This window comes from Apaloderma vittatum, unplaced genomic scaffold, assembly GCF_000703405.1.
Source record: "Apaloderma vittatum isolate BGI_N311 unplaced genomic scaffold, ASM70340v1 scaffold87, whole genome shotgun sequence".
In the NCBI taxonomy this organism is placed as follows: Eukaryota; Metazoa; Chordata; class Aves; order Trogoniformes; family Trogonidae; genus Apaloderma; species Apaloderma vittatum.
In genome coordinates, this window is record NW_009726549.1 from 55,114 (window position 1) to 81,568 (window position 26,455).

At 39.0% G+C, this 26,455-nt stretch overlaps 1 protein-coding gene across 1 annotated transcript in view; it reads left to right on the top strand.

Annotated features, from left to right (window-relative positions):
- PTCHD4 (patched domain containing 4) overlaps nucleotides 1-26,097 on the top strand; it is a gene marked incomplete at its 5' end in the record, with an annotated part of 81,205 nt that extends 55,108 nt beyond the window's left edge. The window contains 1 exon segment of the mRNA XM_009873317.1: nucleotides 24,464-26,097. Coding sequence (XP_009871619.1) covers nucleotides 24,464-26,097 — 1,634 coding nt within the window.
- Between the last annotated feature and the right edge of the window lie 358 nt (nucleotides 26,098-26,455).

Genomic DNA, 26,455 nt, shown 5'->3' on the forward strand with positions numbered 1-26,455 from the left:
GATGCATGGAGTGGGTTGCACTGTGGTATTGGTGGGACATCCTTTGTCACCTCTCTTTCTTTCAGATTCCAACCCCTCTAGTAGATTTGTGACCTTTGGTGATTTGAATTTACGTTAAAGCACACAACTGCTTTAAATTGCTCTAGATTTGTCTCCAAGCTGAACTACAGGCTTAGATCAAAGTAAGGGCTTGCAGTTGTGAAAAATTATATTCCTTCATATCTCCACCTCATCTTTGGAAAGGTAGGAAGGAGAAAAACAATAACATTCTTTCATCTCTTCTTATCCAGCTACAAATAAAATAAAACATGATTTTTTAAAATTAATATTAATAATTAATATTTACTCTTTTTGTTCTTCTTGGTGTGCAAGACTCTGGCAATGTTTGCTGACCTCACAGAAAATCCTTGCTGAACATTGATTGAAAAAATTGACTTCCAGATATCTTAGTTAACATAGATGCTGGTTTTTTATTATAAGGTATACAATACTTCTTTAAAAAATTCCCCTTGGGAGATTGTCATGTTGTACTAAGAAATTATTCTTGTCCTGACAGCTTATCATTATTTTATTTTCACTAAGAGAGTAACATTTAGAGGGGAAAAAAAAGGCAGAGGAAGACATTCTTTATTATTTATCTTTTGCAAAAAATGATAGGTCAGATGTATTAATTTTCTCTGAGCTGCAGTGGTTCAGAAAAGCAGGTAGCAGTAGGGAACATTACCTGTGAGTGTATAGGCTAAAGAAACATCTTTTGTGAAACATGGTACCATCTAGTGCTATTGAGAGTGACTTCCAAACACGTTCAGACAGTTCCCATAAAACAATGAGCCTTTGGATCATTTCAGATTTCTGGAAATAAAAGATCTAGTTCTTCCTTCCACAGTTTTTTAACACGGCATGAAACAAACCAGGAAAATATAAAAAAAAACAAAACCAACCACTAAACCCAAAACCGATGACACTTACCTGTATTTCCTACTTGACAACTACTGCTGTCAATATTAACTTCTTAGATACTTTTTCTACTTGGCATTTTCTCTAGTAACTGTCAGATATTCACCTTACATATTTTCCTCTTCCTGAGTATTTGCATTTGGAGACTACATAAGTGCCTCTCCAATGTCAAGTCTGTCATGGTAGCCCTAAAAAGGAAGCTCATACTCCAACTGGGATCTTCGAAGAAGGCAGCTTTTGTTTCTGTGAATGCTTCCCAATGGCCAAACAATCTCCACAATCCAACAGCTGTTGAAACAATTTATTCTGGTTCCAGGTCTAGGACTAAAAACCTTCCACGACTCTTGACGCCAATCTGATAAATGCTGGAATATGTGATGTGTAAGTTGGAAAGTTCAACTTGACAGGGAGCGAACTTTATAGGGGGCTTCTGTTATAGAGGAATGCCTGATGTTGGAGAGCTGGAGAGGGACTGTGGGGCTGTCTGACACCCCATGCAGGTTATATAGAATTTCAGTACCAGACTGTTATACCTGTATGGGAGCAATCACAAAGGCCATTTTTTGATGTTGAAGGAGAATCATGGCCAAAAAGGGAGAAGAAGGTGAGAAAATGAGAAAAATGTACCACAGGAAGCAACACCATGTATTAGATGAGATTTGCTTTTGCCCCTTCTATTTTAAAGGACAACTGACAACTTTATCTGTTGCAGAATACTGCAGTGTCTTTGCAGAAGAGTTCATTTGTTTTTTAAATTCTGCCAAGGGGCTGTTGCCTAAGCTCACAAAGCTGTTTACTGTTTGCCCATCTGGCAACATGCAAGCAAAACACATGAATAAAAGAAACATCTTCTCTAGGCCCTCAAGTCAGAGAGAAAATGTCATTCAATCCAGGAAACATAATTGTATATGACAAAACTCCTAAACATCAAAGTATATGGATATCTTATCCCACTGATAAGGTGAGGGTTAAATTCCTCTGCATCTTAGAAGATCTGGGAAAAAGAGACTTTTTATTCATAAGACACCTCTACAAACAGTTATGGGGAGAAAATAGTTGAAATTACTGAACTATGTTAATTGTTTATTCCGACATTCTGAGCAAGCGATTGAATTGAGACAGTTTGGGAGTCTCTGTTGACTAACAAGGGAGAAATATTCAAGAGCTTAAAGGCAAGGAGTGAGTTGAGAGTGAGTGTTTATTAATACATGATTGAGTTTACTACTCCAAGGAGAAGCTTATTTGTATGTTATAGCTCTTTGGTCTTCATCTACAAAAAAAAAAAAAAAGAAAAGAAAAGAAAAAAGTAGTTTGGAAAGGCTTTAGAACTCTGAAACATAAAATCATTAACATGGTAAAAAGTAGCAGGGAAAATCCTGAAGAAGAACAGATAAGGTGTACATTAATTATCATTTCTAGGCAAAGAGTAAAATAGATGAATGAGAAGGACATAAGGTAACTAGATGAAGTACTATTTTTTTACTAATGAAGACTAAAAAGGGATTAGACAGAATAAAACATTTTTTTATAACAGAAATCCAGAAAGACAACAGATTGATCTTGAGCTTGTTTAATTTTGGTTTAAGACTCTTGCTTTCAGTATTATTATCTCAACCAACTCTTCCTGAGTAGTAAAAACTTCGTAGAAACCAAGTTAGAAAACAAAATTGAAATCCTTAAACTCCCGGCAGAAAGAAGAAAGGGTGAGCTTATGCACAGTATAACTGACAGCTGCTTCCCTGAGCAAGTCATCATACGCTCCCTTTATAATCAACGGGATGAAATATGCCCTGGTGAGACATAATTTGTCTGCCCTGATTTTGAAGCCCTCGTGGACTGAATTGTCCTCTAAAAATACTCTTTCATAGATAAAAAGGGCATCTAAACAACTAGCTCAGACTTACATGTGTTCGGAAGAACCCCACACCAGATGTTTTGTACTTAGATGAAATTCCAAGGAAGAAAACAGGATCTATTTGATTTTAAGTAGAATGTGCATGTAGTGAGGAAGAAAAAAAATAAAATAAAAATTTATAGCTTATTTATTCTCTTATTTATACATCTAATAACCACCGAAATGCATGTACCTGAATCTGCATCTGAATCCTTCCATTTTCTGTGAGTTTCTGAATAAAGAAAAATTCCACTTCGAGAAGTATCAAAGTTTAGGACTGGGTCAGTCAATAAAACTTTAACACACGCTTTCTGTGATCCATGCACCACCCTCCCAGGGAGGACAACAAGAGAACCAGGGAGAGAGATTTTGAGGATAAAAAAAACCCCTTGAACCCATTTAATAAAAAAACCCAAAATATTAAGAATAACTATGAAGATGTTAAACTACATAGAGATATATACAAGTATACAGATATGCTCAAAGATACAAAAGAACACATTAATACAGGATCCACACCTTATGGATGACAACTAGGTCTCGAGCAGAAAAAAATAAGTCCCAGATTGGATTTAGCAACAGATGGGACCACCTAAGCCCCGAGTCTCCGTGATAGTCTGGAAAAAAAAGAAAAGGAGCTGTGCCTCTCCCATCCAAGATGGAGCAGAAGACAACATGTCCCGTGGAAGGGTGCTCCTCTGCAGCTTGGAAACAGGAGGCAGGAAACACCAGCAGCACAGAGAACAGTGACAAAGAGATGATAGCACCCCTCCCAAAACAGCAAGGACATATAACCATAATCCTCTTCTTAGGGGCCGTTATATCCTGAGTATAATGGGAACGAATTCCATGACTGATCCTTTGGGATCACCTGACCCATCCTCTCCTCCTCATAGGCACAGCTGCCCCTCTTCTCCCACTGTGGTTGTCACCTGTGCCAGGTGACCTCAGAGAATTTTATCCCCCATGCTCTCAAACCAGGGTAAGGAGCCAGGTCAATGTTCCTCAGAGTATTAATCCTGTCATGTCAGTTTGGATGTCTTGAATACTCAAGTCCTGGATGCCAATGTTTAGGTACTGGAATGCCCTTAGTGATTTTGGATAACTGTATATCGTAAGGTGAGATAATTGCATCCACACTGCTAGAGTCTGATGAATTTTATTTTCCAAGAGTTCAAGTCACCATCTGAAATAATCTTGTAAACTTTCACAGTCATTCCCTTAGAACTTGTGGAGACCAGGGCAGGCCTTAGGGAGTGGGAGTAGGGAATCGTAATACTTATCTTTGAATAGCAGCAAAAAAGAAGGATCCAGTAACTTACAGGCTGGGCAAACTAACTGTGAAAATTGCAAAAATAGAAAAGAAGGCTGTTGAACAATCACTCCGCAAACAGTGGCAGGGCAATAAGGTGATAAGAAACAGCTAAAATGTATTTGTCAAGAACAGGTCACATCCGACCAATCTGATATCCTTCCCTGATGGAAGGAAAGTATAAAATTTAGTGTAAAGACATATAAAGCAATTTATTTCAATAATTCTTATATTTATTTTCATTTTCCCATAAAGAATGGATGCCAGATCATTAGTCCCTTTCATGTGTTTTTTATGTCTTGCCTGTGGCAAATGCCTCTGTTTAATTTATCACACATTTCCTAGGAAAATGTCATATTGTTAATTGACACTCTGCAGGAGTTATTGTATCTTGGCAAGAATGATACAAGGTGTATGTACCAGAATTTGTAATGGAAGTATTGTCACCATGAGATATTGCTCATGAACTTGAAGGATTCCATCTCCTCAAGTCACAGTTCTGCATCTGTGTCCATTATGGTCAATATTTCTCAGTTAATCACATGCTGCATCGATGCTATCAGCCTGATTTCCACAACACTTAACACTGGTGCTCAGATGCCATGATCATTAAACTACAATGATGTAAAAGAAATATGAATCAGGCTCTTGTCGGTTAGCTCAATCAGTTGAGCGTGGCACTAACAACACTAAGGTCGCGGGTTCGATTCCCGTTTGGTCCCCATGTGTTGCCCGATCTAGTCAAGAGGTGGCGTCCCTGGGGCAGGGAGGCTGGATTAAAATGATCTCTAAGGTCCTTTCCAGCTTAGGCCATTCTATGATTCTTGATTTACGGAAACAACACTGAATTCAAAAGCCCTTTTATAAAAAAAAAGAGGCTTTCAGTTAAATGACTTATGAAGATCCAAAAATCTTAGGATTTAGTATGAAAATTATTGACTAACATTTTTTAGAGCTCAAGGCTTCACTCTTAATGATTTTCTGTTAAAGGTGTTATAAGATAAAAGTCTAGAGTGTTGAACTATTTTTTTTTTTTTTTACTTTCCCCAGTACTATCATGGCAGAGTTTTCAGTATGGACTCCTAATTGTAATATTTGGTTACATGAAACCTGCACTGATTTATAAACTGGGTTCCAGTAAAGATTTCCGTATCTAGAAAAAAGTATAAATACTAGATAAGCTGGATGCACTCATCCTTATATATAGATTGTGATCATTTTCTCAGCCTTTTTAGTTTAAAATAGTTTTCAGGAAAATTGGTAGGGTGACATTTGTGAAGCTGAACATAGATCAAATCTCAAGTGTCTAAAGGGAAAACTGACAAATGTTAATACGCCTACATGTGCGTACAGAGTAGGATTTTTCCAAAATGCCTTTGAGGTAGATGGATAAATGACTCAGATGTCTATCAGCCAGTTTAGATGTCTATATACATTTTTAATTTTCTTTTTAATGTTATGACTGCCTAAAACCTCTATGTTGTCTCATCTACAGTTAACAATCTGAAAATTAACTTCCCAGACTCCCTCAATAGTCAGTGATGCAAGGCCAGTGTCCCCAGAGGACAATACATCCCACTTATTTTAAGATCCAATTAATCATTTTATTTTTTTTTCTAAAGAGGAAGCTTAGGTGTCTGGCTTTGGTCTGGTGTCTGTGAAGAGTAAACAAGAAATATCAGGGCATACCATGTACAAACTTGTAGGGAACGTGGGAACTGAGGGAGCACCAGACTGGTTGTTTCCCAGTATAGTTAATTATGGGCTGAAAAGTCAACACGAACAAGTTGCAAATGTAAGATGCTACAGTCCTAAATTAATGTGAAAATCAGTGTTTACTGAGGCTGTTCTCTGACAGTGAAATGTCTAGGTTCTCCTTGAAAATTCTTTTCAAACTTTCTCTGAAGTCTATCAACTTACGTTTAAGCACCTAAGGATTTTTTTTACAGGACAATTTCTTCATGGATTTGTGAAATTCAGGTTCAAGTTGGAGAGTCTCACTCTGAGAAGCTTACATCTAGCTATCCTTTTCTTGCCAAAATGATGAGTAATTACTTTCACATAGAGTGTTCAATTGGGTCTGATTCGAAACACCTCTTTAGACTCTTGGGAAATAAAGCAAAGCAAAGGAAAAAGCTCCTGTACTAGTCAATGAGAAAAGTATCTCCTTTCTGTCAGTAGATCAATGGAAAGAGAGCCTGCACCTGCTTAAATGCAGATCCAGGGTTAATTCCTCCATCTGTCCGAGAGCATCAGTGCCCACTTGGTTCACAGTACAGCACAGTCTCCGCACCACCATGCGGTGGGAGCACTGGGAGTGAGACAGTGCCTGTCTAGGCACCATCAGTCTGCCCTGACAGTATTTGTTCAATCACTGATTGAATTGAGATGTCACTGGCTTCAGTCCCAGGTGAGTGACATAATCCCCAAACAAGACAGTCATTCTCCGTTCTCTCATTTTTTTTCTCATCTCACTTGGTTTATGCATTTAAAAGGCACTTTTAAAGCCAAGTCCTAGGAACAGGAGAAAAAAGAACTACATGTTTTTGCCAAAAAAAAAAAAAAAAGAAAAAAAGAGTTTGTAGCATTTGTACTCTGTAAATGTGTAGCAAGCCAACACCACACTTTATGGAGCAAGATAGCAAATAAAGTGAGATATAAAAGCAACAATTCAGATGTGAAAGAATAAGGATAGAAGAAATTTTCCCCTAATCTCTCATTGTTCCAAATTTATTCTCATATAAGCCTATGGATGCTGGACACTTACCAACAAAACTAAAGAATTTTTGAGACATGATGGGATACTACAGTGACAAAAATTGTTAAGTGTGAACACAACAAAAAAGTTTGCAGCTAGCACATTCTGATCATCTGTATCTTGAAGTAGATATTCAAGTCAAACTGTCCTTCTGCAGATTAGAACGTCTCCAAGGTCCTTCTTCAGGGGGTAGTGTTTGTTGGGTAAATGACTGTGCCAACATGTTCCCCAGCTAACAAACCTGAAACAATAGGCAAAACAGGACCTTTGCCTTAGGTAACTTCTATATCTGTATATTTTAGTTCAGTTTCTTCACTCTTGCAGCCCAAGAACTTAAAATAGTTACTTCCTTTGAACAAAAGCTTGCGATTTCCCTCAGAAGTTTGTCTTCTTTGAGGCTCAGGGCTAACAGACCCAAATTAAGCTTTTCGTAATTGCAGATGAAAAAGGGGGAGTCACAGAAGAAATACAGTCATTCACAGCAAGGCTCACATTGACTGTCCTGGCAAGCCGGAAGAATCACTGGAATGACAGTCACCAAGTGCAAGGGGACACTGAGCACCCTTCTACCAGTGAGCAGACACTGGAGAAGAAGAAAGTTACACTTGAATAAACTAATCTGTGAAAAACAATTCAGAAATGTCTCTTAATCACCTATGCAAAAAAAAAAAAAAGAGGGAGAAGAAAAGGAAAAAAAAGAGATGAAAGTGCCAATATGAGAATAAGCTTCTACTTAGTTCACACCTGAAAGCCCAGGAAGCACACAGAGAAGAAACAGATGAGCACACCCTGCCTCCATCTGGGCTGCTGGCAAGTCTGCTTGGACACAGCACCTCCCATTCTGCTGTTCCAGAAGTAATAAAATCTGCCATCATCGTTCTGCTAGAGCCAAAGGCAAAGAAGAGTTTTCTGCAGAATGGTTTGAGAGAAAATTAATTGATGGCAGGCTTCTTGGCAGTTTGCAACCATAATATTTGTATATCTGCTGATGCCATAGTTTTATTTCCTACTAATCAGATATTGGTCTCTTTACTATGCAAGGACATCTCTTCTAGTTATTGTTGGCGTTGAGAAGGCAGACCTCCTAACAGTAATAATTCAAGTGCACAACTTTCAGTTCATATCAGCACATACTTTTTGTAAGGTCTCAGAATATTCTGTGGAAACAACCCTAACACATAACAGCCAAAATGTGACAAATCTGCCTGATCACTTCATGGTGTGAAAAATCCAGGTTTGCCAGCCACCTCCTTGGCTTCAGTACAAATCCCTACCTCGTCAGATGACCCTACTCCTAAAAGATAATCTTAGTCTTTATTTACACACACCTGGACTCATCCCACCTGCCATAACTGAGTTGTCTATACAGAAACATAAAGCCATAGAATGGTTTGAGTTGGAAGGGAACTTAAAGATTACCTAGTTCCAATCCCCTGCCATGGGCAGGGACACCTCCCACTACACCACCCTTACAGTAAATAATTTCTTCCAAATATCTAATCTAAATCTATGCTCTTTCAGTTTGAAACCATTACCCTTCATCCTACCACCGCACTCCTTGATAGAGAGTCCCTTCTCATCTTTCCTGTACAAGGAGTGAAAGCTCCTGTAAGGTCTCCTTAGATCCTTTTCTTGTCCAGGCTGAACAGTCCCAAGTCTCTCAGCCTGTCCTCACAAGGGAGGTGCATCAGCCCCCTGATCACCTTCATGGTCCTCCTCCAGACCCAATCAAGCAAGTCCATGTCCTTCTTATGCTGGAGGCCCCAGAGCTGGACACAGCACTGCAGGTGGGGTCTCAGCAGAGCAGAGGGGCAGAATCACCTCCCTTGACCTGCTGGCCACACTTTTCTTGATGAAGCCCAGGATATGATTGGCTTTCTAGGTGACAAGAACACATTGCTGGCTCATGTCCAGCTTTTCACCCACCAATACTCCCAAGTCCTTCTCTGCAGGGCTACTCTCAAACCACTCATTGCCCAGCCTATATTCTTCCTTGGGCACAATCTCCCAAACGTCTTGGTCCCAATCTCATCCTTAGTCCTCAGGTCTTCCCCTCTCCTCCCGTGACATGCTGAGTCACCAAGAGCAGATGTGGTTGATTCAGAGAAGTAGAGGCATGATAGACACTCTGGCAGCTATGGGTGTACAGGCTGGTGGTCATCAGGCATTGTGGGACAGAGCATGTAACAGAAAAGTTTCTTTTCTGTTTTCTCTGGAAGGAGGCACTGAGGAAACCTATAGCCTCTACTCGGTGTGGTAAATCCCCGTCACTGAAAACACTATAAAACTAATAAACTTTGCATATGGGTTTTGTGAGGCATTATCAGCTGAATTCACAGCACCTGAACAAAGTTGTTTGGTTTAGTGCTTAGCCAACATTCAGGGCAGAAAAAAAAAGATTCAGGAAGAGATGAACACCTCTTGCACTTCCTAAATAACTTTTAAGACAGTAAAGAGTAAAAAAATAATTCTGGTTTACTGAAATTTATGCAGAAGCATGAGAAGCACTTACAAATCACTGGAACTGCCCAGAAAAAAAGTTAAATAAAGTGAAAGTGTTGTAGTAGAATTCACCATGAAATGGGCTGTAAATTTCTGACAGTGGCAAAGTGGAAAAGGTGAGAGAAAAAAAAATAGTATTCATGGAAGTTTCCTGCTCTCCTGGTACTCTAGTGTCACAATTGGGGAGGGCATTCTTCGCAAACCAAGAGTATAGAAAACTTTGTTTAGCTCAGCTGAGGATCAGAATTCTTGCACAGTCCTGGGACACCAGAAACCTAGTGCTAGCTGAGGAGAACAATGTGGGCAGTGAAAGCAGGGCTGCACAAAGATTTCACCTTCCCATCTAAAAGGAAAAGTTATTTAATATTAACATTGCCTATGTAAGAAAAACATTATATCTAAGAAGTGGTTCCAAAATGCAGATGAGGTAGTAATTTTTTTTTAATGGGTAAATATAGGTTTCCTGTCTTGAAAAATGCACTTTGGAAGACACAGCGTACATCTTACAGACCCCAGATAAAGTTATTGGAAGAAAATTAATTTTAATACTCCTTGATGTTACATTTTTAACTTCTGTTGTTTATATTTAATGATCTTTTTAGTTTGTAGAAATGCAGTTGGAGCCTCATGAATGAAAACACCAGTATAACAATCATTCATCAGCTTGAGAGATATAGATTGAAACTGTACAAATTTCTGGCTCAGTCTTATGATGATAACTCATGGCAATATCTCAAATCACTTTTAGTTCTTTAAAACCAAAGTGAAAGAGCAATTTGTGATGTCATAGTTTGGATGAATGGGCAACATTCTCAGAAGCAATCATCTTAAATAAACTGATATACAGGTTCCTGTAGGAGGCAAACAATCTTAAAATCACTTTCTAAAACAAAACATAACTTTGCATTCTGTCCCATATTTAAATTGCGGTGATTTATATATATGGTTCATTTTATATTTATTGTTATTTGCCTTTCTGAGTAAATTCAATGTGCTGAGAGCGCATTGTGAAGTGCTAGTCACAAAGCTTTGCTGACATAAAAGCAATAAAGGAAGCACGCCGTGAGATCAGTGATTCATTGAGAACAGCCAGTACCTTGCTTCTGGTGTAGGTTACAATCTTCTTTCTTCTGAGTTTAGCAAGCAAAACCCTGTTCTGGTAACAGACTAACAAGCTGCTTCTTTCCAGATTTCTTGCATCTCTCAGTTACGTTGACTGAGCAGTTCAGTGTGATCTGTAGTCTGGGTTCAGGGTATCTCTGCTTTCAGCCCACTGTAATGACTGACAATGCTGCATTTTAAAATGTATCAAAAGCACTAAAACCAGGTGGTTTGAAAGAGCTGGATCCAGCAGTTTCTTTGTTCCTTCTTTTTCTATCGTAGCACTGGGCTCCTTATAAGGGGTGATATCCTATTTGTCAAATCTTTTAGAGAGGAAAAAATAGCTGAATCAACACATCAGGTGAAAGGAGAGGCAGAGATTATCTCCACAGTTCCTATTACCATGAAACACTGTGCTATTCTATTTCTTAAAGGTCAGAGAAATTAATGAATGCACAGAATAAAGTCAGGTGTGAGTGATGGGCTCAGGACAGCTGAAGGTTTGGTCCTACAGCTGGCTCTGGTGATGTGTTATATCAGCTATCCCATACAGTGAGGCAGCCTCTCTTCCTCCTACCAGTACAGCTTCAAATACTTTCAACCAGAGTAGCCTTCCCTATGAAAGAACTGAACTAGTAAATTGTGCTTTATCCCATGACCACAAAAGGACTAAGACTCCCAACTCATGTTTATAGATATAAACATGAGAGGTTAGGTACCTCAGTAGAAATGTGAAATTAGGCACCTGTGTGGTTCTTGCATGTCCACAGTGGCAGAACTGCATCATCTTTTGGCTAAAGCCTTTTCTAGAACAGGGGCCAGGGCTGTTACTGTCCTTTTGGCATTAATTGTTTACATGCTCCCTGGCATGGCATTGCCCTGACCATGGCACCTTCCAAAAGAATTCCCAAGTGCAAATTAAGAGTTGGATATGGCCATTCAGTTTTGGACACTAAAGAAGTAAAATAGCGTAGCAATGCTTTGATTGCACCTCTGGCCTCTGTAACAGAAAATTAACCCTAGGAATATTTAATTCATTAGAAGGGGTGTAGATTAGGAATCTCCAAAGACCTCTAAAGGGACTTATGCACAATTTCCTTCTTGAGGAAATTTCATGTTAAAGGTTATTCACATCTGAAATTATGGATATTCAAAATAATACCGGGAAAAAGGCAGGCAGCCACTTGGCTCACTGGTCTTGATATTCCTAGCAAAACCAAAGTGTTTCTTATACATTGTTTTAAGGCTACAGTGAGTTTACTCAGCATGATAATTAAGTGAAAGCTTAATTAGGCCCCCGTGGGAAAGACTGCTAAAGGTCAGGTTTCAGATACATCAGTGAGCTGTTAAATGTTAACTGGAAAAGGCTTTTTTAAAGTCCTGCACAAGCCAACCCACTCATATTTTTAATGCCAACATTTGGCATATCAGATGTCTGAGGGAGTTTTACCATGAATAGAAATCTCATCTTGTCATTTGTTTACAACCATTTCACTAGGCTTTATGAGAAACAGCTTGAAGATGAGACCATCCACCACAAAACTGGGAAACAGCTTGCTGGTTTAATTCCAGCTCTTTACAGGGTTCTCTGGCCTGTGATTCAGGGGGTACCGCAGCCATGCAGGGAAGGAGACCTTTGCTGGTGGCAGTCCTGCCTCTTGAAAAGGCTGAAAAACAAAACAGAAGGAGTCTAGACTTGTGGAAAGTCTAGAGTTGTGGAAAAATCAGCAGTCGAGCTTTATCTTCAAAACTGGCAGAGCAACTTATTTTAACAGATACCTATCAGTTTGCACAATTTCTTCTTCCATGGTTTAGTCTAACACCCAAGGCATGAATCCTCAAAGTATGACATATGCATATCTTGGCTCCTGTCTGGCTTTAAGCATATAAACTGCAAAAAAATTTCTGTGTTGCATGAGAACAACACAGCCTGGTCAATGACAAGGAATCACTGATGGATCCTGATGATATTTTAGAGCTAGATTTCTTTCTTCCTCAATTTCCCTGCAATAAAATTGATGTAATACACACAGCAATCTCAGAGAGGTCATGATATTCGTTAATGTGTGTAGTGCATGTGGAGTTGATGCAGGCACTGCCGTATCAACCCATGGAAAAATAATCAATTTGTAGTCAGTGCTGTTTATGAATGGTGAGGGTAAACAGGACATCAAACCATGCAGTGAATCAGGCAGGTATTTGTATCAAAGGCAAGTTTCTAGAAAATGTTACTAGGAGATTAAAATTAGTGAAGACAAAACCTTAAATGCCAGGATTAAAGGCTGGAAGAGTTGCACAGCTCTAATTCATTCTTCATGTGCATATGGATTTAAATGCAGCCAGCCCTATGAATACATAAGGATGTAAAAGACCGATTCAGCACAAAGGGTTTATGTAGCTCAGCATCAAGTCTCTGATAGTAGGCAATGGCCAGTCCCTTAAAAATGAGGATTTCAACAGGTCAAGCATAAAGTCTCCCAAAGCTCCAGCTGTTTCTGTTGTCTTTGACTTAAATGACCCTTTGCCTGCAGCTTTCCTCTGTGTGCAAGTCAATCTCCTGAGTGGTCCGTATTAGTTTTTGAACAATTTTGATATGAGTTTAGCTTGGCATCATGGAGCAGCAGGCATAACATCAGTCTAGAATCACAGAATAATTATAGAACCACAGAATCGTTACCACTGGAAAAGACCTTTAATATCAACAAGTCCAACCATTATCTAACTCCACCAGGTCCACTTCTAAACCATGTTCCTGAGAACTATATCTAGATGGCTTTTAAATACATCCAAAGAGGGCAATTTGACCCCTTCCCTGAGCAGCCTGTTCCAGTCTTTGATAACCCTTTCAGTGTAGAAGCTTTTCCTAATGTCCAACCTAAACCTTCCCTGGCATATCCTGAAGCCATTTCCTCTTGTCCTATTGGTTGTTTATTATTATATCCCTGTTGTCATCTTACAACAGAGCTGTGCAATGAAACGTAAGGAGCAGGAGTTTGTTCCAGTCAGTTCTTCTCTCTAGTTCACTTTGCTTTTCACTCTTTGTCTAAGCTAAGGAAAATCTTAAGTCCAAGGATAGGCTTTTGCCCATGTGGAGGGATGCTGAGGACCATTACAACCATTCAGCTGAATGCATTCATTCACCTACAGCAATCTCTGGCACTGGTGTTTGGTATATGATATATATGTTATATATGGCATATATGGTATACATGGTATATATGATATGTATGCAACGGTATGTATGTGACCCACACATTCTGGATCTGCAACCTGCCATCCTCAGGGTAAGTTTACTGGTACTATGGGAGACAACTGTTGCTCCTCCATGAGCATTCTCATGTGGGCAGTGCAATTTGTCTTGTCTTTTCCTGGCAGCTACCGGTGTCTGGCAGCCAACCAGGAGAACATTTCCTCTCCTGAGGAGCCATGCCAGGGTTAGGCAATGCAGAACACGGGCTTTTTTTCAAATTGCTGAGTCAGCCTCCCTCCCCACCCTGTATTTCCTTTACTCCCAACAAATAGAAGCAAAAGGTTAACGCCTCCTGCTCTGCTTCCCCAGCCCTATTCTGGAGTAAACAAATGTCAGCAAATCTTGCACTAACAGTGCTGTTAAAAATATCACCCTGTCAGCAGATGGGTTTATTCCCTTTGGTCTGGAGCTAGCTCTTCATTGCAGAAAAGGTGTCGTTTTACATCAAGAGAAATGGCTCAAATGGAAGCCTCAGTGGCTGAGTGAAGAGCAGGCATGCTATGCTGTGCACTTCAGTGTCACTGGCTGGAGTAATTTCCAGATTCATTGTTATAGAATTCCAGAAATTACTAGAGAAGGGATGGATTTGACCTTCATTAAATATCGAGATCTGAGTTAGCCCTGCTTTTCTCAGATAGAACCTGGCCCTGGGGCAGCAATCAAAAATGAGCTCCTTTAGCCAAGATGCAGTACTCGCACTCTTTAGCATATTAAAAACTCCACGTGCCAAACTAAGCACAGGACCAGATCTTCAACCAGTATGAAAAGATGGTGCCTCATTAGGCTTTAAGAATGTCTTTAAGAAGTCTGTGATCAGACAGACTGTGTCCCTTTAAAAGGGAGATAAATTCCCACAAAGCTTCGTCTGGAAGTTTCCAGCTGTTCAAGCAAGGGAACATCAGTTGATCAGATGACTATTTTCACTGGGGAAAGTGAAGGCTGAACTTTTTCCTGTTTATTGCTTGTTACATTTTGACATCCTGCAGTTCAGAAACTTCATTGTGCAAATGCATCTTGTCACTGAAAGGCAAAAATTTTCCCCTTTCATAACTGGGTCCCACTACTGAAAAAGTTATATGTTTCCCTCATGGGTAACTCCTGAAACTTGTCCTACTCTCTTCAAACACTTGTGCACGCTATTAATTTGCTCAAACTTAACAGATGTACCAGTCATTATTTCCACATGTATTCTTTCCAACCTTTTATTTGCTTCTGCAACTGTTTAACACGTTTTTTTCTTTTACTTTTCTTTGAAGAAGCCAAAATTCCTCACTCTCTGCCAGAAAGTAGCAAATTACCAAACTCACTGTTTCTATAATGGTTCAAGTATAGATTATTTTTTCTTGGATGCCAGAAACCTCACTTGATCAAAGCATTTTCTTTTCTTGAGACTCACTAGTACCTTATTCATTTAATTTTCTTTTAGATGTCACTGGATTATCAAATCCAGGTAATAAACAAAGCGTTCTGATCAGTGTCACAAATCTATCCTATACTTTCAGCATAAATTAATATATAATAAATTCATTCATAGTTTGATATAAATTCATTCCCTTGTCTTCTATGTGTCACTTAAACTATCAATGAATAGCAATTTCCATATGTGCAGTCCTTGTTTACAATGTTCCTTAAAATACATAGATGACAGACGGAGAAAAGCATTTTACTTCATTGCTAAGCACAGCAGAAAACTAAGCAGGATTCCAACTTTGCATACAATTTACAAGCAGGATACATTAGCTCAAACGTAAATTTCACATAATGAGATGTGCAGCCTGATGCCTAATCACATCCATATAAATGTTCTCCACGTTCAGCTCTGTTTCAATGCATGGGGTAGAGGGGTTGCTATTTAATATTTTAGTTCCTTCCAACAACAAGGAGCTTCCAGGCATGAAATTTTTAAAATTTGACCTTAAAACGAACTGCAGCAAACAAACTTTGAATACAAAGTGTTGTCACTGTGGTTCAGTTAGAAATATGTTTGTGTCTGGACTAGCAGGTCTTTGGCTCATCTCCAGTGCTCATCCCTGGGCTTCTACCCAGGGATACTTATGGAAGCTCTGGAGAGGCTTTGTTAATATGAAAGATCCAAAATTGGACAAGATTCAAAATCAAAGATGCCAAATTCGTGTCAGCATTAATTGTCCTTAATTCAAATCAAGATCAAGGTCCCATTGCATTGATGTCTGGGCAAACACGGATAACAATGTTTGTCTTGGAGAGTCTGCAAAATGAGAAACAGAATCTAAGGATAGATTGAGGCTGTGCTGAAAGGATGTGACATGTAAGTAAATGACCACCATGTTATTTAGCCCGGTTACCAGAGCTGCTTGCTCATGTCTGGGGTCTTTTATGTTGTCTAGGACAACATTTGTTTTGAGATGGGTGGGAAAGGGTGGAGTGAGGGGGCTGTCAAGAACTGTGGAGTGGGTTAGCTGAAGAGAGTGTATAAAAGAAAGGATTGGTGTTAATGTAATTTACAGAATGACGTTTCTTAGGGTCTTCGAAGGCAAATTAACAGAGTGACTGCACTACACCTGCTACATCCTTACATCGTTTTCTTCTTCTATGGGCATATGTTTCTATATAGTCTTCCTTCTGCAATGGAAAGATTTAAGAAAACAGGGTAGAGACAGAAGATATGATTATTCTCATGTAATTTTAACAGTCTAAAAGCCAGGAGAGTAGACTAAAATTGTCTGCGCCCTTTCTAACAGGTGAAAAGAGAGGCTGTTACTCAGAGAGTAGTGCAGATAAGGATAGCAGTAGGCCAATGCAGTCAACATTTCCTACTGTAACAAGCTACCATCGCCATGGTTGCGGTTTGGATGTTGCAGGAGTAGTGTTAGGCTGATACTGAGCTCTTCTGAAACGCCATTATACAGCAAACACCAGACAGAATCAAATGCTTGCCTCTCTCCTCACTGTTTTTCAGCGCCAAACACTCACAGGGTTGCTGTCTGCCAGGCTCCACTGAAATGCCCATGAGAGGCTGACTCTTTTATGTTTTCTCATCAACAATTCCCAGAATTATTTAAAAGGCTTTCAGAAGTGCTCATGCCAGCAGAAATAAATGCAATCACTTAGTGCACACATGAAGGCATCAGTCGTGGTCTGTATGTTTAACAGAAGTGCCCCATGATACACTGTTACTTTTTTAATGGGATCTGCATCGTAATTGGAACACATCAAAACTTGGGAACTGGAAGCCACAAATGTGTGCAGGCCGGCAAAGTGGCCATAGGCTGGCAAGAATATTTTTAAGGAAATCGAAATCTCTATTGAGCATCACTGTCTTCATTTAGGATATCTGTGATAGTGTTAAGTGCATTTATTTTGTATGTTGAAAGTGCTGAAATTTAGCAGTACCAAAATCCCTTGCATAGCACTGGAGATTTCCCTGAGGTCCTTGTCTCTAAAGACGTGTGGTTCAACTGGCTGAGGTTTCATTGCACTTGCTTAAACTCTCCTGCTATAAACTCCAGCTCCATAAATTAGCCAATTTATTTTGATAAGAATCTGTTACTTAAAAGAGCAATTCTATCCTGCATAAGTTTCAAGTTGATCAATACGTCTGCATAAACCTAGTTAGAGAAAAAAATGTTTATGCCACAGCATTCCAAGGACAATTTACCTAGAAATTATTTAATTTGTCTGTTTAGATGCTTTTTAATATCACAAATTGCAATCAAATGAGATAAAGAGTCATATGTTTAGTGAAAGCAAAATTTCTGCAGGAAATTCATTAGCAGGTCTTGGTTAGACTTATGTATCTGTTGCTCAGTGACATTCAGACGATGTAAATACCGTAATATCACTGATAATCTCTATGGCTCAAGGAAACTCCTCCCTTCAGACAATGCAAGTAAGTGTGCATTGCTTCCACAGCTGGATCCTTTGGCTCCAAAGTTGGAACCGTTCCAGATATCTTACTGGCATCTTACTGGCAGGGTGATGTCCTACTTCCCTTCTTGTACTGAGCTTCTGGAGAAAGAGGTATCTAGAGAGATATAAAATTAAAACCATTTTTTTTCCTACCTGTATTTTAGATTACTTTTAAAAAAATATGCTGTGTCTTCTCCTTATTCTTGATCAAGCTGGGAAGTTGTTTATTCAGCTTTGTGGCCAAGATTCACTTCGTGCTTGGATGCACTGTGCTGAGATTTACCTTTATGGAACAGGATCTAGATTAAGGTGCACATTTCCTGGTTTAGTTTATCCTAATGCTACCTAAGGTATCACCAGTCTTCAAATCCTCTTTATCTTCTGCACCAAGGACCCCAAGGACTTACTGACTCTTCATAAAGAAGTAGTTTACTCATTCTTTCTGTTGCTTTTTCCTTTCTGAGATGTGGACAGTCCTCAGTGACTGTGATTAATTTGCTTAATCTCAGTTATCTAAATGCTAAATTTTCTATTAGTGATTAAGCAGAAGAATAAACACATATTACATTTCACCGTGTTAAGATGCCAAGTTCCTCCTCTGTAAAAAGGTGATTGTGTGAGCCTAAAGTATCTAAAATGGGGTGCATTTTTCAAATCAGTAGACCTGAATAAGTTCATAGTTTTATACATTTTAAAGCCAGCAGACAATATTAACCTCACCTTCTGAATACCACGGGCTGTTAAGTTTCACCTAAATAAACTATGTTGTCTTAAAACATTTAATGAGACAGACAATAGGTCATGTTAATATCCTACTAATGGTCACAGCCCCTGCTATCATGGGGCATTAATTAGATATAACAAGACTAGTTTTTCCTGATGAATTTGCCTCTCTAGTTCTAAGGAAGAAAAAAAAATCTCCATGTGGCATGTTTGTCTGCTCCCAAGGGGAAAAAAAAATGTGATTCTGCCCTCAGGGAATTCTAGGTTGTTTTTCTAGATAAAATAATGGAAAGGTTATTTCCAATAGACTCACATCTCCAGCAGTGCCTGTGACTGCAGCCTGGCATCTCAGTGGATATTATGCTGAGGGATAAATGCAGATCGAATTCCTGACCCAAGTAGTTGATAAGTTGTGGCAGAAGCAACAGATCAATGCTGAACAGGCATGCTTAGGTTAAGATAACACAGAATGCAGACTGGTTTTCTTGATTCAGTAACCCTAACCATCTTCAACGTTAGGTATGATGGTACAAAAGTAAGAATCAGGAATCTGCATAGAATTGTACAATCGTAGAATTTGATTTGGGCCCCTGCAGTGAGCAGGGACATCTTTAACTAGATCAGGCTGCTCAGAGCCCCACCAAGCCTGACCTCGAGGGATGGGGCTTCCATCACCTCCCTGAGCAACCTCTTCCAGTGTTTCATCATCCTCACTGTAAAGAATTTCTTCCTAATGTCTAATCCAAATCTACCTTATTCTCACATAAAACCATTGCTCCTTGTCCTATCACTACATGCCCTTGTGAACAGCTCCTTCCCAGCTTTCCTGTAGCCCTTTCAGGTATTGGAAGGCTGCTATAAAGTCCCCTCAGAGCTTTCTCTTCTCCAGGCTGAACCTCTCTCAGCCTGCCCTCTGATCATTTTTGTGGCCCTCCTCTGGACCCGTACTGGACTACTCTGGGTCAGTAATCTGACTGATTTCTGACCACTTCTCCAAGTTTGACGACTTGCTCTACAGAGGGTCTGAACTCCTCTGCAGTATAGCCTCACACACAAACTAAGTATCCGTATCATTAATGAAAAATATCAAAAAGAACCAGACTCAAGACAGACTTTTGATGCAATCTTTCTTAAAATATCTCTGTAAAAATTGATGGGTCGTTGGAAACAACTCTATTATACTTAGTCTTTCAATCAGTTTATTAGTAAGCATTATGGTATTAAAAAGCTTGCTTTATTGAGGCAGACATCTTGTCTCCTTCTCCTTCTTTCCGTTACGCAAGTTACTTTTCAAAGCAAGAAATTGGGTTGACTTGAGATTATTTGGTTTTGCTATATCTATATGAGCTTTTTCTTCCTATCCTCTCAGTAATGGTAAATTCATTTGCAAATGCTTATCCTATTACCTTCTGAGATAGGAACTAAGCTGATGGACACTAAGTTCTGCAGGTCACTTTCCTTCTCCTTTTTGAAGATAGATACTATACTTGTTTTCTCCATTCTTCTTGGACCATCTCGTCTACATTCATTCTCTGTAGTGACTGCCAACAGTTTGGAGATTGCTTTGGCTTAGCTTTTAATTGATACATTTATTCAGGCTCTTGCAGCTTGAATAAATTTAACTGAATCAAGTAGTGTTTAATCTCTTATTTCACTCATTTCTATCCCTATCCTCTTTAAACTTATTTTAAACATCTGCTCATAATTAACCTCTTGTTCGGAAATTCAAGGCAGAAAAAGCATTATATTTTTCCACCTTCTCTGCAGCCTCCCTTGTTTGCTCTCCTAACCTCACAAGTAATGGAATAAAAATTTCTGATGTCTTCTTTTTTCTTAAGTAGTCATAGACCATTGCTCGTCTGTCAAATAAAAAAAATTGCCGTACTTCATTCATGTCATGTTAGTACCAGAGAAAACTGGCACTTTTGACCCAGAGCCAAAGACCCTGTGAATCTTCCTAGAATTGCTGAATGAACTTAACTCCACTGTCAATGTTGTCAGTGACATTAACAATGAAGCTGAAGGAATAGAATTTTACATAGCGATTGTGATGTCAGAATCATCACAAATGTCTGAAAATGTTCAAAAAAAAAAATGGATTTTTACCCTTGTTGGGAAAGGGGCTGGCTAGAAAAGTTGGTGTCAGAGTAATGATGCAGGAAAGCCAGTCAGGCAAAGATTTCTTCTTGTGGTCGCAAGGGAATTACTGCACTGTATTCCCTAGTTCCTTCTTGTGTGTGATACAGCTGGAGCTATCTGTAAAAAGGCAATAAATGGAATTTTCACATTTGTGTAATAAGAATACTTATAAGAAAATCAGTGCCAATTTTCATCCTCAAAGAAATTACAAATATCAATATTTTAATTCTGTAAGATACTACTTGTTCTATTGGGAAAAAAAAATCTAGATTTTAATTACAGTATTTTAATTTTCAGCATTAACACAAGTTTGTGCATACATATTAGTGTATACTCTTGGGTAGTCTTTGCATGTATATATGTTTTGCAATAAAACCTCTTTCTACTAGCCATTATGTACCTACCCTGAAGTGAAATGCACCCGGGTACTCGCCACTGAGAATGAGACACTGAAATTTATACATTAGTAACAATAACAACATGTCAAAGATGCAACTGTGAACATAACCTTGCAGGTAGAAAAATAAGTGAGATTTTGGAAAAAGCAGAGAAAAAGTCGATATTACTGTAAATCATTGATAGAGCTGGTAGAGCATTGCTTCACCGATGGCTTCTTTGGAAAGTGCCAATCCATCATAACTTAAACCATTTCTGCAAAACGACATCTTCTGATAAGTTTCCAATTTAAAACACATTACAACAATCCACACTATGTGTTTTAACATTTTTAAAACTTTTTCATTTTTATTTGATGTTTTCAATCATTTTTAGCTCTGCTTCTTAACAAAAGGCTCCCACAGTTATTCTCTCTGCACATTTGAATGTATAACTGTACCCTGCAAGTAACATCTGGAAGAGAGCTAGAGATCTCAGAGACAACTGCAATCCCTGGAGCTCTGTGAATTTTTATGTCTAGAAAGAAGAAAATGTTCCAGATTAGTACCTCCTAGGAGAGGTAGAAGACTGAATTCACGTATTTTCTATTTTTATTCTCCGTTCTTTATTTCATATTTCACATTTCATATTTTTTATTTCATATTTCATGCTTCATATTTTGTATTTCGTGTTTCATATTCCATGTTTTATTGATAACATCCAGATGGAAAATATCACATGCATCTTGGACAGCCATCAAGCTAGCTGTGGACACATGGTCAAGGAGAGGTGTCGAAAGGATGAGAGACTCTGTGGCTATTCAGATGGGAGATCCTAGGACCAAAGAACACATGTATAGAGCAAGTTTAACTAAAGATGCTGTTCATGGACAAACAGGTTCATATTCTGTCTAGTTCAGACATAAATTTTTACTTGCTGAGAGTCTGAAACAAATAAAAGCAAGCCCTTCCTTCATTCAGCAAGGCATATAGAGCTCCTGGTAGGAGGAGGCTGTGGTGGCCAAAAGTATGAGTGATGGATTAGACATCACTAGTACGAGAAATGGATTAGACAGATGAATAAATGTCCCTCAGTGCTTCCAAACACGATATGGCAAATGCAGTCTCTATTTCTGTTAGGCCTTTTGAGAGAATGCAAAAATCTCAGAGGCTGACGTGGAAAATAATTGCTCAATATTAAAAGGAGGTCAAGGGGAGACCTTATCACTTTGTACAACTACCAGAAAAAAGGTTGTAGCGAGGTGGGTGTATATTTCTTCTCCCATGGGAGAAGTGATAGAACAAGAGAAGTGGGCTCAGGTTGTGCCAGGGAAGGTTTAGATTGGATATTAGGAAAAAATTGTTCATCGAAATGGTAGCTAATAATAGGAAAGTGCCCAGGGAAGTGGTAGAGTCACCATCCTCGAAGGTATTTTAAAGCTGTGTGGATATGGTGCTTAGAGATGTGGTTTAGTGGTGGGCTTGGCATTGCTAGGTTAACGGTTGGACTCAATGATCTTAAAGGTCTTTTCCAACCTGAATAATTCTATGATTTCTATGCCATTAAATTAAGCTGGGCACTAGAAGCAGCAACCAGTCAGGCTGGTCCACACCCTGCAGGGTTCTTACACGCTTGCTTTAAGCATAATATAAAATTACATCCCAGATATTGGAATCTGCAGCCTTACTCAGCCCAAGGAGCCAATTCCTTCTGCTTGATCGTCCAAAAGTGAAGTCTGCAAGACATCCAGACCTTAAGAATTTGAACAAACTCACCCTAAACTTACCAGGAAATTCGAGATCTCTCCTGCACCAAGATGCTGATTCATAAGAGAGCAGCATTTCCACACAGGCTTTTTGGTAGCTGCAAGATTTCTGTAATACTGTATGCCATCTTTCACTGGGGACACTGATTTGCTGTAAAACAGGTAACATGCACAAAACTTGACGGTTTATGCTGTAATTTTTCCTGTCTAGAATGGCTGTCAGGAGTCTGCTTTGGGTAACATAAGCAGCTGTATGAATCCAAACAACTGAAAACAAAAGAAAAACTCAACACAATTTTTGTTCACTATTACATACTTGATTATTTGCAAATCTCCTGTTGTCATATTTCTGATTTTATTACAAGAAAATTATATTCGTGCACTCTTTGTTGCATGCAGTTCTTCTCCATCACACGAAGAGGCAGGAGCATCTGCAATCTGCTTCTGCTTCTTTCTCTGCTCAGTAGTGTGCTTCCTTTCGTTTTCCAGAATTTTGTCAAAGCTTCATCCAAAGCACAGAGAACTTTCCACTTTCTCATCTGATCTCAAATATGTGTTTTTAATTTTTGATCAAAATTTTTATCTGAAAACTAAGACTTTTTTGATGTGTTTTTTAATGTTAGTTTTTATATTTTCCCCCAAACTGAAATTCTCTAATGGGAAATAAAATAATATGGGGATAGATAGATAGATAGATAGATATTCAACATATATATTGTATGAATATGTATACATAATGAACAACTTTAACTAGTTAAACTTTTCACAGTAAGATTAGCTTCAACTCTACCATTCCGTCCCAAAGCTGAATAGCTGTAGAATACCTGGACTGTGATGAGTAAAATGAAATTTTGTATTAAGCTTTAATTTATTAAAAAAATCTTTCCCCTAAAGTACTTCTCAGGATGGAATACAAAGAAGCTGTCATGGAGCACTGACCATTTCTAACTTTTTCTGAATGTTCTGTCTTGTGAGCTAAGGGAATTCCTTCTCACCACTGGGAGCTCTGGATAGCTGAGAAAGAGAGACAGAGGGAGACATCATCATAAAAAAAAAATAAACAACCCACATACGTTTTTTAAACAATTTAACAATGATTGATGATTTAACCAGTACTGTACTCTCCAACATTACCTCAGCACGTCAACTTTCATATAGTGTGGAAACCTGTGTACTGTCATTGAAAAGTTCACTCAGTAAGTAAAGAATCATCATACAAATTATTCTGGTTATTTGCCCTCAACAGCAGTATATTTTTGCCTTTTTCCAGCATTAAGAACCCAGATGTCCCTTTCTTGGTTAAACCTACCCATTTGTCAAGCAATGCCTTTAATTTATACTCTTTGAGAGAAAATGTTGTTATTTGTATTTGTAAGTGTTTCAAACTGAATCCCTTAGTATTGAAAGATGTAGCATGATGCCACAAGGAATTTCAAGAATGAAACCCAGACTTGAACTAAACATGATGTTCTCCTTTGTTCTCTATGTGCAGTCCATTTGGGAACTAATTCAGTGTCCATTAAAACCAACGAGTGTCTTTTAAAGGGTATTTCATCACGTAATTTCTGAGCAAGGAGAGTCTCACCATATCAGGCTGTTAATATGAATTAACCTGCATATGAATTCTAGTATCTAGCTTTAGACAGACACTTCACAGTTTTCCATTTGTTTAAATGGTGACAAAATCATAAAAAAACTCAGCTGACAAAAATTTTTTTACTTCTGGAGGATGAAAAACCTGGAGGATGATGGGTCCTCTCTTATAGTGCACAGGTACATACTTTGTTTTCTCATTTCAGGTCATGGAACCAAAGGAGTGTTTGAACTTCTTTCAGGATGGCGTCGAACCAGAGAGAATCTGCCATTCAAAGACAGAGTAGCAGATGCCTACTCAGACGTCATGGTCTCCTACACAATGACAAGCTCCTTGTATTTCATAGCCTTTGGCATGGGTGCAAGCCCTTTCACCAACATTGAAGCTGTAAAAGTCTTTTGCCAGAACATGTGTGTCTCCATCCTATTAAACTACTTCTACATCTTCTCCTTCTTTGGCTCCTGCCTGGTATTTGCTGGCCAGTTGGAGCAGAACCGTTATCACAGCATCTTCTGCTGTAAAATTCCTTCAGCAGAATACCTGGACCGGAAACCTGTGTGGTTCCAGACTATGATGAATGATGGCCATCAGCATACTTCTCATCATGAGACCAACCCGTACCAACATCATTTTATCCAGCATTTCCTCCGAGAGCATTACAATGAGTGGATTACCAATATCTACGTCAAGCCATTTGTGGTGATATTGTATCTCATCTATGCCTCTTTCTCCTTTATGGGGTGCTTACAGATTAATGATGGAGCCAACATTATCAACCTTCTTGCCAGTGAGTCTCCGAGCGTCTCCTATGCTCTCATACAGCAGAAGTATTTCAGCAACTACAGCCCAGTAATAGGTTTCTACATTTACGAACCTCTGGAGTACTGGAACGGCACTGTGCAAGAAGATCTAAAAACACTAAGCCAGGGGTTCAATACAGTGTCCTGGATTGAACAGTATTACCAGTTCCTTCGAGCGGGTAACATCAGTGCTACCAACAAAAGTGACTTTATCAGCATCCTCCAGAGCTCCTTTTTAAAAAAGCCAGAATTCCAGCACTTCAAAAATGACATAATTTTCTCCAAAGCTGGAGATGAGAACAACATAATTGCTTCTCGTTTGTACCTGGTGGCCAGGACTAGTGAAAACACACAGAGAGAGGCGATAGAATTGTTGGAGAAGCTAAGGCCACTCTCTCTTATACAGAGCATCAAGTTCATTGTGTTCAATCCTACTTTTGTTTTCATGGACCACTATGGTTTATCAGTAACTATGCCTGTCCTGATTTCTGGTTTTGGCATCCTGCTGGTGTTAATACTGACCTTTTTCCTGGTTATCCACCCTCTGGGAAATTTCTGGTTAATTCTCAGTGTCACCTCAATAGAGCTGGGTGTCCTTGGCCTGATGACCTTATGGAATGTAGACATGGATTGCATTTCTATACTGTGCCTTATCTACACTTTGAATTTTGCCATAGATCACTGTGCACCCCTGCTTTATACATTTGTACTAGCTACCGAGCACACCCGAACTCAATGTATAAAGAACTCCCTCCAAGAGCATGGGACAGCCATTTTGCAGAACGTTTCTTCTTTTCTTATTGGGTTGGTCCCCCTTCTCTTTGTGCCTTCAAACTTGACCTTCACACTGTTCAAATGCTTGCTGCTTGCCGGCAGTTGCACACTTCTGCACTGTTTTGTTATTTTGCCCGTCTTTCTAACCTTTTTCCCACCTTCCAAAAAGCACCACAAGAAAAAGAAACGGGCCAAAAGGAAGGAACGAGAAGAGATCGAATGCATAGAGATTCAGGAGAATCCTGATCATGTTACAGCAGTCTGAAAGGCTTAGAAAAAATAATAGTATATTCTCTTTTTAAAAAAGCATTGCACAGAGATGCAGGGAAAATAGAGCAGAGATCTCAGCTGCTTGTGCTGGCCAGGTCTGACAAGGCAAAGGAAGATCAAGAAGGGGTATTCATGACACGTAAAGGTGCAAACTTTTTTTAACAAAAAATAACGAAAGTAAAAACAATCTCAAATGTTTCCTTTAAATCCTCATTTTCCACCAGGGAAGAGTCTGTTGGCCATTAAGTGTTCCTGAATCTCAAACTGTAACTCTAATGGGAATTGCTTGATCTGTTGTGTATAGGACTGAAGCGAAAGTGAAAAAAAAGAGTTACCGTTAAATAAACGGTAGG